The sequence below is a fragment of the Cyrtonyx montezumae genome, unplaced genomic scaffold, assembly GCF_038088225.1.
Source record: "Cyrtonyx montezumae isolate F1298 unplaced genomic scaffold, pur_monq_1.0 scaffold_30, whole genome shotgun sequence".
Taxonomy (NCBI): Eukaryota; Metazoa; Chordata; class Aves; order Galliformes; family Odontophoridae; genus Cyrtonyx; species Cyrtonyx montezumae.
Genome location: NW_027072035.1, coordinates 8,016,976 through 8,035,670, shown reverse-complemented (window position 1 = coordinate 8,035,670; position 18,695 = coordinate 8,016,976). Strand labels below are relative to the sequence as shown.

General features: G+C 33.3%; 1 protein-coding gene across 3 annotated transcripts in view; it reads right to left on the bottom strand.

Moving 5' to 3' along the window:
• The window catches only part of FER (FER tyrosine kinase), a 154,299-nt gene that overhangs the window by 71,360 nt on the left and 64,244 nt on the right, over positions 1-18,695 (bottom strand). For 2 of the 3 annotated variants that reach the window (XM_065744229.1, XM_065744230.1), the window contains exons 10-12: positions 14,757-14,849; positions 8,796-8,999; positions 5,423-5,545 (exon numbers count right to left, since the gene is read on the bottom strand). In XM_065744229.1, the coding sequence (XP_065600301.1) occupies positions 5,423-5,545; positions 8,796-8,999; positions 14,757-14,849 (420 nt within the window). Of the gene's footprint in view, positions 1-5,422; positions 5,546-8,795; positions 9,000-14,756; positions 14,850-18,695 lie in introns of those variants that run through there. The other variant, XR_010622654.1, reaches the window with a different exon arrangement.

Here is an 18,695-nt window from a genome sequence, read left to right as displayed (position 1 = left end):
AACAATTTCAATAATAACAAGTCTAACAGAGCCCTTTTTCTAATTAGCAACCAGCAGTAAGGCAATTAGGTGCAAATACTTCTAAAGCAGACATTTTAGGAGCTACCTATAAACTTATGAACATCAGTTGAAACACTTGTTTTTAAAAATGGTAGCATTTTTAGCAAGAAAGTGGAAAGGGAAGAGAAAGAAACTTCAATCTATTTTTGTATTATGTTTCAGAGAACCATCAGACAAAAACAACTCTTACATGGTAGACTCACAGGCAAGATTTGTAAGAGGGAATAATTAGTTAATTATGATCAAGTTCTAATACAGGATAAATAAAGTAGAAAAATTCTATTTCATCATCACTGTTATTTACTTATTGTCTGCTCTTTGTACCATTAGTTATCCAGACACAAAAGAAAAACCAGTAATGGTTATGTATATGTGGACAGAGCCTACTAAGATAATTTCTCATTTCCACTATAGAAACACTATTTTCTACACTGCCTAACCCAGTAGTTATGATTCCTATATCAATTTTGTGAATCATAAACCATGTTTCAAGTTCTTCAGATTAATACAGAAATAGAGGTACAATACAAGTCAGTTTTACAGGAAGGACTCTGAAAAAGCACACACCAACTTCAGAACTGTTCCAGAATGAAGATTCATGACCTGTAAAATATGTTATAGAAATGTTTTGCATTATCATCAGCAGTGTATTAAGCCATCTAAGAACACACTGATGAAATTTAATGTGAGCTGTAAAGCAGAGAAATAGTGCACATTTAACTTTTCTTCACAGAGGTAAACCTATTTCATATGACTTGATACTGTTCATTAAAAAAGACTGTAAAGTTCAACCTCTTGCTAAACCAAATCCTGAACAGCCATAAACCAGCAAGATAGAACTGAGATTTTTAAAAGCTATGTAGCACACAAAATGCAGAAGTGACCTCAAATTAACTGCACAGCTTTTCTGGGAGATTCCTTTCTTGAATGTCACTAAAAAAAATGACTACAGAAAACAACACAAAACAAAACAAAAAATCAGTTTTCTTTTTCTTTTTTTTTTTTTTTTTTTGGAAGGGTGTGCAGTATTTTGCAAAGGTTATATTTTCTTTTTCATTAAATGACTAGAGAGATACCGGGTATATTTGATTGAAATATAGGAAATAAAGAAAAATAACAAAGAAAAAGACAATGTGAAATCCTTAAGCCCAGAAAAAGAAAACAAGAGTTTATGTCAAAACCATTATATTTCAACATCGTGCCAAGTTGGAGCCCTAGTGGGTACCACTCATCACTGGCATTCCCCCTGACATAACACCACTGACAACAACCCTCTGTCTATGACTATCGAACTAATTCTTTATCCACCTAATAGTCCATCTTTCAAATCCTTTTTTCCTCAATTTAGAGATAAGGACATCATGCATGACTATGACAAGGACCTTGCACAAGTCCATCCACAAGTCACCAGTTGCCTTTCCTTTGACTATCAACACCATCACTGTATTAGAGAAGACCAACTTTGCTGAAAGATGCTTTAATTGAAGTAGATTATTCTCTTAGTGACTAGTTTTATTCAAAATACCCTTACATAAAATTTTCCACTCAGTATTTTCTTCACTCTTAGCAAATAAAAAAAGTAAGTTAAGACTGGGTTATTTCCATCTCCTTCAAAATTTTCCATTACTTTCAAAATGTTTTATTTTCTCATTTCAGTTGTGCTTGAGATAACTCCAAGTTTCAGCCTGTATAGTACTACAAAAATGACGAGTGCACATGCTGACAAGATGCCCACTTAGTATTTCTAGGTCAGAAAATTTTCTTTAATACATACTTAGAGTGTGATACTTTGTGTAATAAAAAGAAAGTTATACACTTGATGAAAATTTACTTCTTGATGTAGCCTTGAACAGTAATGTTTCCACACTTTGAGAATGTTAGTTTCCAGTTATATTCTAAAAGTTTACTATGAAGATAAGACTGAACCAGATATATTCCTTAAAGCAGATTTTTAATTCCACGGGCCTGTAGAAAAACTACGTAAGTCTTTGATCACAATATATCTGGATACAAAACAATATTTATTATTTTGTGTTTAGAGATTCCAACGTGCCTCTGCTATTACATCATTATTTAAAAGATCCTCCAAAAAAACCTTCCTCTTAACTTTTTGAAGCTTCAAGGTACATGAAATGTGGTTTAGTACTTTGCACAAAGTAACTCTTTTTTCCTTATTCCTTAGGATGTAATTCTTTCAGAAATACATTCTATTACTGTTGAAAAAATATTCCTTTTATTATCTGACAGAACTATGGCAGCCTTCTCTACTACAAGCCTTAAAATGACCTCTTGTAATACTTCTAATTTCTGAGGAAATAGGAACATAACTCAAAAGTATCTCTAATACTAATATACTTAACTGTTGTCATATATTGATAGCTGCAGGCTCTTCTTCCAGAATTAAATAAAGCAAATACTGAAAAATTGTCTGAATTCTCCCATTATGCTGGAAAAGCAGTACTAATTTCCCTCACACATGTCCTCTGCATGATCATAACAATACTGCATAGCAAATTAGTGGCAAAGAAAACATTTCATGCTTATGAAGAAAATATGATCTGTATTTTTCGGTACTATAAATTCTTCTCATTGTATAAATTCCTTAAGAAAGTCAAAGATCTTTTTTAACATTTCAGCATGCACCTATCAGACTCTGATTGTGTTCAGGAGAATTATACATCTGGACAAAAATCATCCCACATAGACACAAACAGAAAGTTCTTCTTGGCACTTCTACAAGCTCGGCCAGATGTGTGGGTATCATCTAGCTAATTCACAATCTGATCCTCACTGGAGCTACAAAACTATCCTATATGACAGTTGCAAATAGTTCAGCTGTTACAATAATCTCCTTCCTTTTACATGAGAGTTCTGCTCCAGGAGAGTTGTTCTCAGGTCAAACAAATGTAAGATGTCCTCTCAACAGGCAACAACAATTACCACAATTGTTTTCCTCTTCACCAATTTAATTCTTTCATGTCAGGATGAGTATTCTTAACTGAGTATTAGCACTACACTGGAATAAACTTGGAAGTCTTCTTATTGAGAGGGTATTGAGGCTTCTAAGATGTCTGTCTGAAAATGAGACTATTAAGCAACTTCCCCTAATTCCTCCAGTTTAACCTTGCAGGCCTATGAAACATGAGTTGCCTGCACCATGGATATGCACGCTGTCTGCAACGGTGAACTTCTGTAAACAGAAAAAGCGAACAAAATACCTGCAAAACCAATTAACATCAGGGGAAAATCCAAAATTAGGAAAATAATTTCTGGCTAGTTTTGCATGGGTGTTTTGTGTATGGTAAGTGTATGACAAAGGAGTCTGTATCAGTTCTAGTAGCACCAAAAAGCTGAAACACAGAGCACATAACTTGTTTGTGCTTTCAGCCTTTAAAGCTGAGATCAAAGGACTTCTAAATATAATCTGCAATTCAAATGGGTTTGGTGAATGGAGAATTAAGGTCATGTAAGATTTTTATCAGTGACTTATTATGAAAAGAATTTCAATACCTTCATCTTCTCTGAATTTTTCATAATTTCATAGGTCTAACATACTGAAATCTTGCAACTGAGATTCAGATCCACGTGGAATCCCCAAGTCATCTGCAAACTTATCATTTGAACCACTATGAACCACTAAAACCAAATACACCTTTTATTTTCTTTTAGCTTTTTCCATGAGCTCAGAATTCAAATTTACTGCAGAAGGTCCAAAGACTATGACTATGTTGGCATTACTCAAATAGCAGCAGATTTGCTGTGACAGAATTGCTGATGAGGCCCTAAAACGTAAACATAGGAGGACAAGAGATGTATTTCAGACCAGATCTTCTCATATTGCAAAACCTGAGATCCCATCTTCAGTGGCATGTCTTACTGTTCTGTTTCTGTTTAAAGGAGTAAAGTTCAAAACCTAAGTGGTAATGGACAAAAATGTATTTCTGAATCAAGCTACAAAGTTAATGTGGATATATATTTAAAAAATTGGGTAATCTCGATCATTTTATTTTTCATTAGTCATATTGAACATGTCTGCAACTTAATACAGATTTCTTATGTGAACAGAATACATTTTAGGAAATTTAAATACTTCCAAAACATGAGGTCAAAGACAGTAGAAAGTGAAACCATGCTTTATGTATTTAAAATAGCTTTTAAAATAGCTTTTCTGCTAAAGAAGTCCTTGGGTATGCACTCAGTTACTATAACTTTTCAAATCAGTTATTTCATCAATAATACACTGAAGAACATACAGCGCAATTTTCTAAAAAGATATAAATAAATATCAGTAAGAGGCTTCTCCATTTAAAAAAAATCACTTGCAGATATCATTTTAATGACATCAGTTTTTCTTTTTAAATTCTATTATTACATATCATTAAAATTCCAAGCAGGCTGATTTGGTCTGCATGAAAAGGGATGAAGGACGGGCCTTGTGTAGCACAATTAAGAGTGTTCCTTTCAAGGACAACATCACAGAAGGTGAACACTAATTCTGCTAATATGGTAAAGGAGGATAAATGACTGTGGGAAGGAAGGAAAGCAAAAACAAACTACATAGTGTAACTGCTTCTCTGTGAAGTTCTCTGTCATATTTAACTTGCACTTCCTAAACAGGTTATTACAGGGACAGCAATTTGCATAAAAAGATTAACAACTGCATGAAATGTCAAAGACTACCTTGCAGCCAATAAGAAGAACACAGGAATAACAGTCCTTGCAGATGTCAAATGAATTTTAAGGAAAGATCAAAGATACTCTGATATTAACACATGATGTGGAAAATAATCCCACCTAGGCGTCAGAATACACATGCCATTTCTGAAAATAACATAAAATGTCTGCACTTCAAGTTAACTATGCACACCAATTATTTCTACTTGAATTTATACCACAAAGGGCATAGTATTACAGTAACAGATCTCTAGAAACATATTTGGGACCTTATTTCCTCAGCAGAATATGTACTAGAAACATTCTTTTACTGTATGTTGTTACAGAAAACTAAGCATAAATAAAAACCTAACCTCATCCCAGAAAAAGTAAGGTGAAAAATCTGTCAAGAATACAGAAGCTCCCTGCCTTCACAGTCAATAACAGTCAATAAAGAAATGCTATTTTTCAGGCCTGTTTAATAAAATAAATAAGAATAAATTATTTTACTATTTCGTATGCAGTAACATACTATACTATTAGTTTACATTTTCAAAAACAGAGCTGCTCCCATATCTTTCTCAGACTAGAAAGTCATAGAACAGTAAGAATGAAAAATCTTCCCAGCCGCCTAGGAATTTCTTTTAGGTAACAGTACAAACCCTTCCCTGCCTTTTCAGTTAAAAAGTTTTTGAAAAGCATGCATTACCTTCACAACAGGATTCAGCAGAACAACACCTGATTTCTTTGTAATAACTTGCTTTGTTGTATAATGATGTTCTATGAGTTGAGGAATAGTTGGAAAACCAGTTCCTTCAAAACGATACTGATTCTGTATGGAAGTAAAAGGAAATAATTGTTTCTCCACAAGCAAAAGTTCAAACAAGAAACTGCAAGAAGGCTTTAGAAAGCACACTTAAATAGTAACAGAACAAAGAAATGTCCACTTTCACAAAATTGCATCTTGTCCTTATCTATTCAACAGCATTTCTACTTAAGTACATAGAATGATAAGACAATAACGCAAAACTACTGAATGACTCATTTACAGTAAATAATAAAACAACTATTTACTCAAAGTTGAAAGAAATGGGTAGCTTTTGCGTTTCAAAAGATGGGACTATTTGAGGTACTTAAAATGCGGCACAGTTAAATATTACAAGCCTGAAACACCACCATCAAATTCCCAAGCTCCTAACACTACATAATACACATTAGATTTATTTATAAATAACAGAAAATGAACCAAAACATCTGAAAATAACCTAGATGAGATGTAAGTAACATTATTTTGCTTAGATCTTACTGCATTGATACAACTAATACTGTACCAAACTGTAACAAACTGTAACCCCCAGGATCATCCTTTAATAATTAGTGTTTATCGGAGGACACTAGAATGGTGTGAATGCTAAAAACAAAGGCAAGTCATGCATACAATTAACGGAGAACTTTCGTCCAAGACAAAATTCTTTCCCCTCCACTCCTGTAACTTTGTCAATTTACCTCACTTTAGCTACATAATCCAGGCAACTGGAAAAATAAAATATTTTAATATATTATTAGAGCAAGTACAGCATTCATTAAAACACTACAGGGAAAAAAAATTATCTTTGTAGCTTTTCTTTGCCCTTAAATTTGATGGTAAGAAAAGTGTAAATAAGTGATTATTTCATCCTTCTTCATGTCTTAAATCATACACTACAGCTAAGTGTAAAAACGGATACTGACTCAGTGAGCTGTACACTAATTTCAGCTCCTTTCAAACAACTCCATTTTTATTTCTGTTATGATACAAAAAAATTGATGTCCTAAGAATGAGCCTAGCATAGGAACCAGTACTGCTTTTATTTCCTCATTGCAGCTCCAATCTTACACCCATCTGCTGCCATTGATGTAAAATCTTCAGGGCAAAGAATGTTGTTTTATTCTCTATATTTTCACAGGATCCTGACCATTAAGATCATTGATAAATACTTTTAGAACAGCATAGCCTCAAAACAGAAGAAACAAAAAGAAACAGTAGTCTTGAATGACTAGCAAATTTTGGCAGTGAATTTTGATGTTTAAAATCAAACTACTGAACTCATTTCATACAGACATTTATTAAGATTTAAACTTAAAACAAGATAAAATGGGAGAACGCTACGTAAAGAATCACACTTAAAACAAGCATATATTCTAAGTCTGCAGTCCCTGACTCAGAAAAATTAGCCAGAAATCTGATTCCCTTTTTTTCATACCAATGTAAACAAGCATTTTAAAATCTTGGATTAAACTCTGACAACTTCCCTACCAAAATATCTATGAGTCCATTTCCTCCTGCAGTATGACTAGCAGTCCCACAATTTATAACTCCTTTTTAATGCTAAAAAGCTTTACTCTCTTTTAAATATTAAAGCCTTTTTTTCCACAATAAATACAGAAAATTCACCCCAAAAGAGTGCTAAAGGAGTTCTACATTTCTTTAGAAAAAGTTTAGCTTTCATGATTGTCAGCAAAATCTTCCCTAAATGCATCCCAAGACCAGATTAATGCAATAGCCTGTCACTTAAATGTAAAAGCAAAAAGACCTAGTGACATGATGATGGTAGGACTGCGACAAGCTATGGAACATTAAACAACGTTGCTGTTATATTTCAATATGATTCCTAAGAGAAAGTAATAAAATTATTGGAATAAGGACAGACTTAAATAATTCTTCAGCTTACAGGTAAGAGTGGCCTCAAAGTAACAACTACAGAAAAAACCTCTCTGCTCTAAATGACTTTAAAGCCCAATCAGAAGTGATGTTCACAAAATGATTTCAATCACACCATGTGTATTACATGTATATAATTCTGCTGGACATGGTCAGAGTGTCCCAACCGTCTCTTAAGATTTTGTGTTTCTAGCTCCTTTTTTCTATTCTATTCTATAATTCTATTGCTCCTTTTTTCCCATTGAGCACTCCAAAATACTTCAAGCCTATAAAAAAAAGGAAAATATAACACTGGCTTTGTGTCAAGGTTCACTTTTACAAGGAAAATCTCGAATGAAAAATTCATTAAAAATCAGCTGGATAAGTGTCCATAATTACTGATAGTACAAAAGGCCTCAAATTTTTGTGAAGTTTTAAAAATATCACAGCCCCTCATTAAAAAGAAGTAAACCAGTTCAAAACACATTATCTCCCAGATGGAAATTTGGACATGGAAAACTTCCTATGTAAGCATAGTTACAAGACCCAACATGAGCATTCTTCTGTACAGTTTGACAGAGCTTTGGGATACTTCATAATGAAAGACTGAAATTTGTTTTGTCAGCATTACTGAACCAAAACAAACAATTATACTATATTTGAAGAGAAAGAATTTATTATATGATAGCAGATATGAGAACTGCTTCATTTTGAATTAAGTTTGGAATTCTGAAAGGCAACTAGAAATATAAACATATAAACAAAAAGAAGTAATGGATGAAGAATACAAGAAATACACCAGGTAAATGTGAATATTGATGATTCACTGAACATATGAATATTGATACACCTTCTAGAATGGCAGCCTAAGTTACTATTATGAGGGAATCCACTCTGGTCCTGTGTGTTGCATAATATTTGCAGTCTTTTGAGCTCTACTGCACAAAACAGCATTCACAGGGCTAAAAAGAACTAAAGAATCTCCAGAGCAGAAAATTTAAAATTCTCAACTGTACAGAAACCAGTGCAGATAATTTGAATTTTTCAGTTAGATTTGATAGAATTGTTAGTTTGAATTAGAAGTAACCTTAATAATACTAAGTAGAAACACTGATTTAAAACTAAATAAATGTACATGCAGAAAGGAGTAGCAAGTTCTGGGTTTCATAACATTTACAGAAATATTTTACCTTTTCAATATAGAATAAAATAAATCCATGTTTTGCTTTTATTCCCCAGAATGACTTTCTCCCCTGGTTTGAGCACTAATGGAAATATTTGCAACAGATTTCATATGAAGATTAAAGCCATGCGTAATATTACATTATCCAGATACTAAATCATTTAGTTAGAATAACAGACATCCTAAAATTGAATATTTAGTACTATAGCACAGACGTACATCAGCATATTGTATGATAAAGTGTCTCCGTTGTCCATCTGAAAACACAGAAAGGACATATTCACCAGGTTTCCCGTGGCTCTCTCGCACCAAGAAGTCTCCTTGCTGTTTTAACAGCTCCTGGGCTTCTATTCTTGGAATTGCACCATGATACCAGTCTTGTTCTGCCAATGGTTTCTCTGTGGTTGATATCACATCAAAGAACTTGGGAAAGATATTGAAGAAAAATGTCATTGTGATATCACAGTTTCAGAATTTACTTTCGAATGAAAAGCGTGATAACAATAATTTCTAAATTATATATATAAATTATGCATTTCTAATAAAAAAATTAAGGCTTACGTATTTATATAAAATGGATATTAATCATGGTGGTTTTTTTTTCTATTATCTAAACAATCAAGTCTATTTACATAAAAAGCATTAAGCCTATGGAAATATCTGTAAAAAGACTTAAGAATTTTCACTTGGCTGTTTTTCTTACACCACATTGACCAACAGTGACCAATGATTCTTTTTCATTCTCTTAAACATTCTGACATGCTATTAATAACAATTAAAAATGAATAATTTCTTCATATAAAGAAACTTCTGAGACAAAAACATAAACTGAATTTTAGAAGCATTTGAAGATAGATTGCTTTAATACAATTTAAGAGCTACATAACAAATTAATTAGTAGCTCTACGTGACATCTTTCCCAGCATTCACATGATAGCAGAGGATAGACGTGGGTGTACAGTGCTCATGAACCTGCAATGAGTTTCTGAAGTCATAATGATTACAAGATACTATAGTCACTGACTGTAAGCAAAAGGTAATGAGTTTTAATCTATAGTTTCACATATTAATTTAAAGGAACTTAGATTTGTTTAAGAAAATGCTTAGAAAAACATTATATTCAACAACCTCTTCCGATGTGTTTGCTCTAACTAGAGTGACAAGTCCTTACTTAGGTTTTATGTCATTTGAAATCATTAGTGTCACAGGTCATACAAAATCTCACTGCCAAGTGGAAAAGCTCTGAAAAAAAAACAATATACTGTGTATTGTATATGGAACTGATGTCTCCCATGCAATCCTACTGAACTGCATTTCATAGAGCAGCTAAGCACCATCAAGCAGATAGAAACAAAATACAGGATTCTGAATCAACCTCTGGATGTTTCTCTATCCCAGTAAAGCCTTTTTTTTCCTCTTCGTAAGGATGGCATCCTAATTTTCCCTTTTAGGCTGGACAAAGAGAACTGAAATACTCTGCTGGTGCATGCAAGAGTGAAAAATGACAGCTCTGGACAAGGTGAAGGCCGTATGCAGATTTATACTCTTCTTGAGGGGATAATCAGGTTGAGATTACCTACCCAAACAAACAAACAAACAAAAAATCCAAAACAAAGAAACAAAAAAAAACCCAAACTTTAGGAATTCTTGGAGAGGGAATAAAAAAAAAAAGGGGGGGGGGAGTTTACCTATAACTTGCTTCAAAATACTGGTAATTCTTGAGCACTTTCATAGTACAGGATCTGTTGTAATAAATGCATGCCTCTGTCTGAGGGTTTCTGGACATCTTTCCAAGTCACACCTCAAAAGGTATAGTTTATTCAGTCCACGAATTTGATGGAAAACTAGAAACCCTATCTAAGACTCTGACGAGGCCTCCTCAGACACCAAAAGTGAGACACATATCTTTAGGTGCCTCTTGTATGAGGAATGATTTCAGATGTGAGATTCAACAACAAAACTGAGACCAACACACTCGTTGCTAGAAAGAGTAAGGATACTCATTTACAGATTTAGAACTAATAATAACTATGAAGAAAATTAACAGCTTGAATAGAAAGATAACAGAACTTCTAGGATTAAAAGATGTACTCCAGTGTACTGTATTTATTTGGATACAGAACTAGCCGAGAATATTGTTTGGCCAAGAAGGCACTCGTTTCTATTTTATCAGAAGTTAAATACTTCTTATTAGAGTTGTCTCTCATGGTTAAATAACACTAATCTATTCTCTTTCAGAAATCCCTAACACACACACACACACACACAGAAGGCTTTCAAAATGTTTTTAAAAGTTATTTACTTCAACATTTATGGATCAAAGTTGCGTAGGAAAAAAAAAACATTTTTGCCATGCTATCAAGAAACATTAAGGGGTTCAGAGTAGCAAAGCCTCTGCCATATGAACACATTCATACTCTAAAGGAAATGCCTCTAGGATAAAAGGACAGCTCAGGGTCAATAAACTAGTCAATACCCTTCACAGAAGAAGGTTAAAAAAAACTCTGACATGTAATTTATTTTATAGCTTACAGAAGAGACAGTCACCAGATAATAACACCTGCTTATGTTCAAAGTGGGTCAAGTGTGAGTCACTATTTAGACAGAAAATCATGATCACATCCCTGGAATAAAACACAGGAAAAGCTCAAGGAGAAACAAGAAAGCATTTTACAAATGCTCTATGATGCTCCTTTTCATACTAACATTAACCTTCCTCCTAACTTAAAATTTGTTTGAACTAATATTTAGTTATTATAAGTAAGCAAAAAATGCACAAGGTATCCTTTGCTGACATTTCTACCTTACACTGTCTTTATTTTTTACCTAAAATTTCTACCTACCTTTCACCCTGGCTCTGAAAAAAAACATAGCTGAAAGCATAAAAAGAGCAGTACAAGTGCAAGACATATCATTTTAATATTAATTTCAATTAAATTTGCCAGTTAGTGCTAATGTTTATATGACTTCGTACTAAGAATTAAATAGTTGAAACACAAGAAAGTGTAGTCTTTAATAAATACGGGATGGGGGAAAATCTATTCACTCAAAGTCAGTTTACAAATCCCATCTTTTTTCTTACTAAGTTTAAAGAACAATGCACTACCTTATTGAGATATCTGAAAGAACAAGCATTCATTCTAGACACCAGTGTTCTACCCTGTGACTGAGAAAATGTCTTGCTCATCAACAGAGAGGAATGCATGTTTCAGCAGCTTAAATGGAGAATTTTTTCTGTTGTTAGTTTGAAAGGAAGATTAAAAAAAAAACAAAATCATATAAAGGGAAAGGAAATCACAGTGAAAATTTTCTGTTCTCCTTCCCAACCTAATCTTTCTTATCATTCTTTTCTTTTTCCTTCATTTATTCCCACAGTTTGCTCACTGGCTACTTTGCCAAAAGGATGCCCTCATGTATTTCATCACACTTCTCATTCAGAGAGGAGAAAAATTCCCTCATATCAATCAAGCTCAGCTTATTACTGTCCTCCTAACTAATTCTGAACCTTTCCCTCCCTATAATTAACAATTCATTGAAATAGCAGCTTTTCTCCAACAGTAAAAACCAAGAAATAGTAAACCAAGAGTATTGTATTATTTCTAACTTCAGAAAGACTATTGATGTACTCATTCTGCAAATGAAAAGACAATAATAATGGGAACATTTTATTAAACGAATAGCTTATTTGAGTTTTACTTTCACATAGATTCTAAGCTTAGTCTTTGCATATTTCCTTATTTTCCACCCTTACATAAACCAAGATTTTACATGGATTTTTATTTTTTTTATTTTATTTTTTAATCTCAAGTTGTAAAAGAGACACAGAGAAAAGGAAATAAAGCAATACAGTTACTTTCATTTTTTAGACACCTCCCACTAGAATATTCCACCAGCAGACTAAGTGAATCTATCTCAGTTCTATAAGCAAATATATCATATGAAGTCAACAGTTAGTCTGCCAAAGAAATGAAGAATTTTAAGTATTCCATCAAAAGAATCCTATGAAAGTAAGAATGTACAGACTTGAAAATTCTAAGAACAAAAGTAATAAAAAAGTGATAGTAAAACTATCACTCACAGTTTGTACAAAGTTATGTTCTCTCTACAATCATCATTATTAAATCTAAAAAAAATTAAGAATTATTTGAAGTAAGACAAACAACATGTGCAGTTATCCTTTAAACAGAAAATGCCATCTGTGCCAAGATGAAATCCTTCACTGATGAAAAATAGACTCACTTAATGAGAAGGGTAGAATCTGGTGTATATTATAAAATTCATTCAGACTCTTTATTCTGTTAATATGTAGCACAGCCTTAGTGGTGCAGAAAAGTTGGCTCTTCCTTTATGTTCCCTCAAATCATCTGATTTAACTAATTTTAGTGCATACCTTTCCATACTCAGAAACCTTAAATCATTTAAGTGCCAACTGCCTGAGGAAATTTTAGGCTTCTCCATATCTTTGCTCAGACAATGGAAAAAACTTATTTTTCTTCAATTAAACACAAATTCAACCTCTGGTAACCAACTAAATACGGAATCGCGTTTTTAGAATATCGCTGCATTTAAATCAAAATATGGTTTTACTTCTGAAGTTTCAATAAGCTTTCAATACATATGAAAACAGCCAGTTAACGTACCTTTTTGTTTGTACTTCACTAATTCATTTTATGCACTTTATTAGTAATGCACATTTTCCTTAACCAGTTTGAACAATTTTATGATAGCTGTATAGAGCAGTTTACAGTTTACACCATTTAGCAATCAACAAAGTTATGGAATTGTCAGCATGAAAAAGGTGAACAGTTAACCACATCAGGAGTTAAATATTAATATGTGAAGCAAATTTTATTTGTATATCCACAATTAGCTTTCCCAATACAACAGAAATTGATGAATCATAAGATGCACTCACTGGCAAGGCTGGACGTAGCTCTGGTCAGCCTGGTCTAGTGGTTGGCAACCCAGCCCACTGCAGGGGGTTGAAACTCGAGGTCCTTTTCAACCCAGGACATTCTACTATTCTGTGACTATAATTCCATGCAAAAACCAAACCTGATTTTCTTGACGTAGTCTGCCTTTGTACTTTTTTAAGTAATAGGTAGTGAAGAGTGTACTTACTCAGATTTGACCTTCTGTCCCAGACAATCCAATCCTACATGTATCTATATATACATATACACTCACTTTAAACATCATTACCTAAAATGGAATTTAGTACATCCTTAAATGGGTTCATAGATGCAACTGTGCAAATTACTCTATAACAAAGAAGGCCTGTTCATTCTAAAATGCTCTTCAAGTATTATTTTCAGCTAAAGATTCAGGTACAAGATCACAACTGCAAGGAGTTTTCAAAATTCTGCTCAAATTATAACTTTGTTTTATTTTACTAGGGGAGCTGGGGAGGAATACAGTGTGAAAGTTGAGGAGAGAAGGCAGTAGGAGGGCAGGGTACCTATTCCACTTCAGGAACACTGGGCCAATTTTCCAGAAGAAAGGTTTTCAACCAAAATCTGACACCTCCCTTAGTGTATGTTCAAGTAGTTCACCTAGTGTTGCAAGCTTCCACAAGATATGAAAACAAACAAAAACAAAACAGAACAAAACAAAAACAGAAGTATGAGAAAAGTAGGGTTTTTTTTCTCACTTTATCTCATTATTGTTTTTTTTCTTCTTCAAGCAACAAGAAAACTTCTCCATCTATTGAGGAACCTTAACAAAAGCCAGCTGAAAGATATTCAGTAACTATTTTCAGTGGTGATTGACTCAAGAGTTACAATACCTAATAACTTCAATAGTACCTCAGTTATTGAAGAAATAGCTAGATGCAGAAGAATATAATTATTGCAGAAATTGTTATAATGTGCTTGACAATCCCATTACGAAGTGTCACATAATACAGAATTCCCAGTAAAGTGACTCACAGGAGAAAGTACTCTTACAATTACAGTACCACACTGGGTACTGCATAGAATATACAAATTATTTTTTCCAGAAGTATGATATACCAGAGTTATTCTTACACACTATTATGCAACAGTATTATTATGTCAACAGATCAAGCAGAACAGTGTTTTTAACAACATTACTACAATTTTTGTCTATGCAAATGGAAATCTTGCTTAAGGTGAAAAACAAGAGAATGTAGTATGACACTAAATTATTGATATTACTTACTGATGATGAGCCCAACATGGATTTTGGAGACCTTATAATTCCAGCTATGGAGTGACGTATAGTGTCAAATCTTGAGACTTTGTCCTTCTTGTCCTAGGAGGAAAAGAAGGATTTCCAGTGAAAAAAAGCAAATCAACAGAAGTTTACCTCTAAGCATTCGTAACTGAATAATGAAGAACATGGCATCTAGAGTTATGGATTAAAAGAGATTAATACAATTCAGTAAAATTGTGTCAATATCAATGGGATTAAACTAATACATATAAATTTAAAAACTGGCAAATTGTTGTAATTCCTAAAATATCTTGTGTTATTATTTTAAATATCACTATTGTTAATTATAAAGATAATTCTTTTGTATGGTAAAACTGAGCATTTAATTCCTGTTCTCCTGAAATTCATATTTTTTTCCAAAAAATACAGGTCTGAGAACATAAAATAAAAAGCAAAACCCATACAACAGAACTCAAAAAAATACACTTACTTCACTCGTACTTCATGTATGCAAAATTGTTTGTTTCCTTTTTAATTAATGTGCTCTTCGCTAACAATACACTAAATGTTAATGTTAATACTAATCAGTTTAAGGATCTATTTTTCTGGCACTGCAAAACCACATGTGCAGAAGCCACTGCTGAAGTTCTTAATTCTGTATAAAGAGGGATATTCACTCCAATTAGAACACGGAACCAGCTTTTAACCATCTTTAATTCAGCACAAGTCAATGTCAAGTCCAAGGTGCTTCTAATGCAAGTTAGTCCACAGACTGTATAGTCCTTCACCTCTAATTCATCATCAGATCTCAATATCAAAGTATCTTTCAAAGAATAATAATAACAATAAATATTTTTAATATTGGCAAATCGGATTTGTTTGCCATAATTTTATCCTCAGGAAAAGCCAAGATACTTTAGGATTAAACATACATCATTTAACTCATGGACAGGAGCCACAAGTCAACAATCTCATACCAATTAGCTGTAGGTTAACTAAAAGATTAATGGTGACAGACTACATCTGTTTGGTAGTGTGACAAGAGAGATTGCTTCGACATTTTGACCGCACATCCTCAACTGAAGAAACTGAAAATCTGTTAATGTAATAAAGTTTCAGTTTAATCCAGGACTTCTGAATAGGCAAAATCAATTAACCCTATATACTAAATATATCTATACTACAATCAGTATCAAATCCAATTTAGCTTACAGAATATAGTTGATGCATTGCCTTAAAAAATTAATTTAAAAAAATTGAATTGTTTACGCACAAAAAGAATTCATTAACAAGTGGATGCAGTCTAATTTTGCTTGCATGCTTGCCAAGCGTTGAATGATCAACTCACTTCACACATCTCTTCAGAAGTAAGCCATTAAACTGTAATTTACATGTTTACGTCTAAAACACACACACACAAAAAAAGTTACCAAATATGGATGTATTTCATTACATTTTCCCCCAAACAAACTCAGTTTTCTTTCTGTTTTGCATTAACAGCTTACACTCAACTAGGACCTGCATTCACCAATTTTTCCTTATCAAGAAGTGTTTTTAACAAGGTTCTTTTCTTTATCAAAGAACCCATAAGAGTCACAGACTATACCATTCCACAGGACTTTGATAAACATCACATGAAGCCTACCAAACACATCAAATAGAATGAACACTAAAATGCAGATTGAAGACACATACTCAGGCTCTGTTCAAAATGCAATATATTTATAAATACATATCAGAATTTTCATTGCACATTCCCTTTGATATACTGAAACTAATATCTTCCAGCAATGAAGACTATTAAATTGCCTCACAACACACAACAAATACGACAAACAGAATTATAGCATGTACTTAGTTTATTTATTCCATTTAACTATCTGCAGGGAAACCTAAACAGAACCGTAGAACAGCAACACCGATATTTTGGTCGTTGCTTAGATGCAGAGCATCTCAGATGGATCAAGTAAACCTTGCAGAAAATCGGTTTTCACTGAGGATGCATACTCACCAATGATAAAAGATATTTCACAAACAAGTATATATCATTTCCTAAACTAAAATAAGAATACAACTCAGAAGAACCCACCTACCTTTTTTTTTTTCTTCTAATCTATATTGCCTTATTAGTTGAGTCAGGGTGGTACTGTAAGCCTAGTTTCTGGATAAAACGTTAACACCTGAGCTGTCTTTCAGCATAGATTTTGAATCTCTTGGCCAAGGCCCTCAGAATTCAGTAAACAACTTAGTAGGCAAAGGATTATTTCAGGATATTAAGTTGTTTAAAAATTCTGAAGGAAACCCAATAGAGGGCATAGACTCTCTGTGTCTCCAGAGAAAAAAAGTTCATTTTATTTCTACACAATGCTCATTCCAACAAACACCAGGCATCTGACCAACTACGTTGGCTACACAGTCACCACATATGCTCCAGATACAACACACAGCACACTACTGATTCACTAAGAAACTTGAGAAGGACACTTAAGAATTCAGCAATAGGGATTGCTGCAAAAAAGCCTAATGGAACAACATGCTTGCTCACATATACTATGCAGCTACTAAAAAGTATTAACTGATTGGTTTTAGCTTGAATTAATTACTTTCTCAGATATTAGCAAAATGGTAGCATGATTTATTTTTTCCTTTATTTTGCACTACACTGGTTTTATTAAAAAGAATACTAATCCTTGGGCTATAATATTTTATGCAAAGTCTGAATTACCGCAGAATTAATTATACTTTACCATTATATATGTAATATGAAAATAAATACTGTCCATACAGAACATTTCTATGTACTTCTTCAATAGTGCTTAAATGAACCCATTGCACAAGAGGAAATGACAAAAGGAATTAGAGAAAACTTACTAGCTGATACCTTCTTTTTTGAACTAGCCATACTTCTGAATTTCCAGAAAGAATTAATATAAGTCACCACTAGACTTGGGGCTGACAATTTAGAGTAGGTTATGAATTTTCCAGCCAGTGGACAAGCAAACCTAGAAATACTGTTGATTTTCCAGCCACTCACTCTACGGTGATGCGAAACTGACAGATACATATCTATGTAGAATATAAAAATTCATTTTACAGATGTTACTTCTTGTCATTATCACTGGTAAATGCAAGGCACCAGTGCTTTTATTTCTACGAATTTTGTAATATGAATTAAACATTTATTGAGTAACTGATAGACAGCAGCTACTTGTAATCATGAGGTCAGAATGCTGTCATATTCTAGAAGCAATCAGTTTAGGAAGCAGTCATTTCTACTACCACAAAATAAGGAATGCTGAAAACCTATTTCTAGTTGTATGTACCTCAGTTACCCTTATCGTTTCAGCTACCTTTTTCATTCCTACTATGAAATGAAATATTACATTTGGTCTTCTACATGTCTGAAATATTACCTTTGGTCTTCTAAAGAAATGTCTTGCACCAGAAGACAACCACTCAGGCACTCCTACTTTCCTTTTTTATTTTTTCCTGACAAGATGCAGACAGAAAAAAATGAAGTAAAAGAGCCCACTAAGAAATGCAGGACTCAGTTCAGCTGAAAACTCCAAGTAAAACACTCGCTGTTTTGTCTGATCATTTCCTTACATTTGATATACAGAAAGAAGTTTTTCATGTTGCTTGTTCACTTTGGGGATTTTCCACAACATGAAATCCTATTCATTTTAATTTTTTTTTCCACTCAACTTTCTGCAGCCATGTGTTACAACTGTTAGCATCCCATGGGCAAAAATTTTCTGTTTGCCAAGTGTGCTGTTCTCTCACTAGGCAAAAACAGTGCAGACCTTAGAGTGTGTGCAAAGTAACACAGTACACCCAGAGATGTGACAATCTAAGTGACAAGGTCAAAGAACTATATTCACAGTATTTTGAACAAATGCGGGCAAGAAAAAAGAGTAAGGCAAAAGACTGTGTTTAAATTGAACT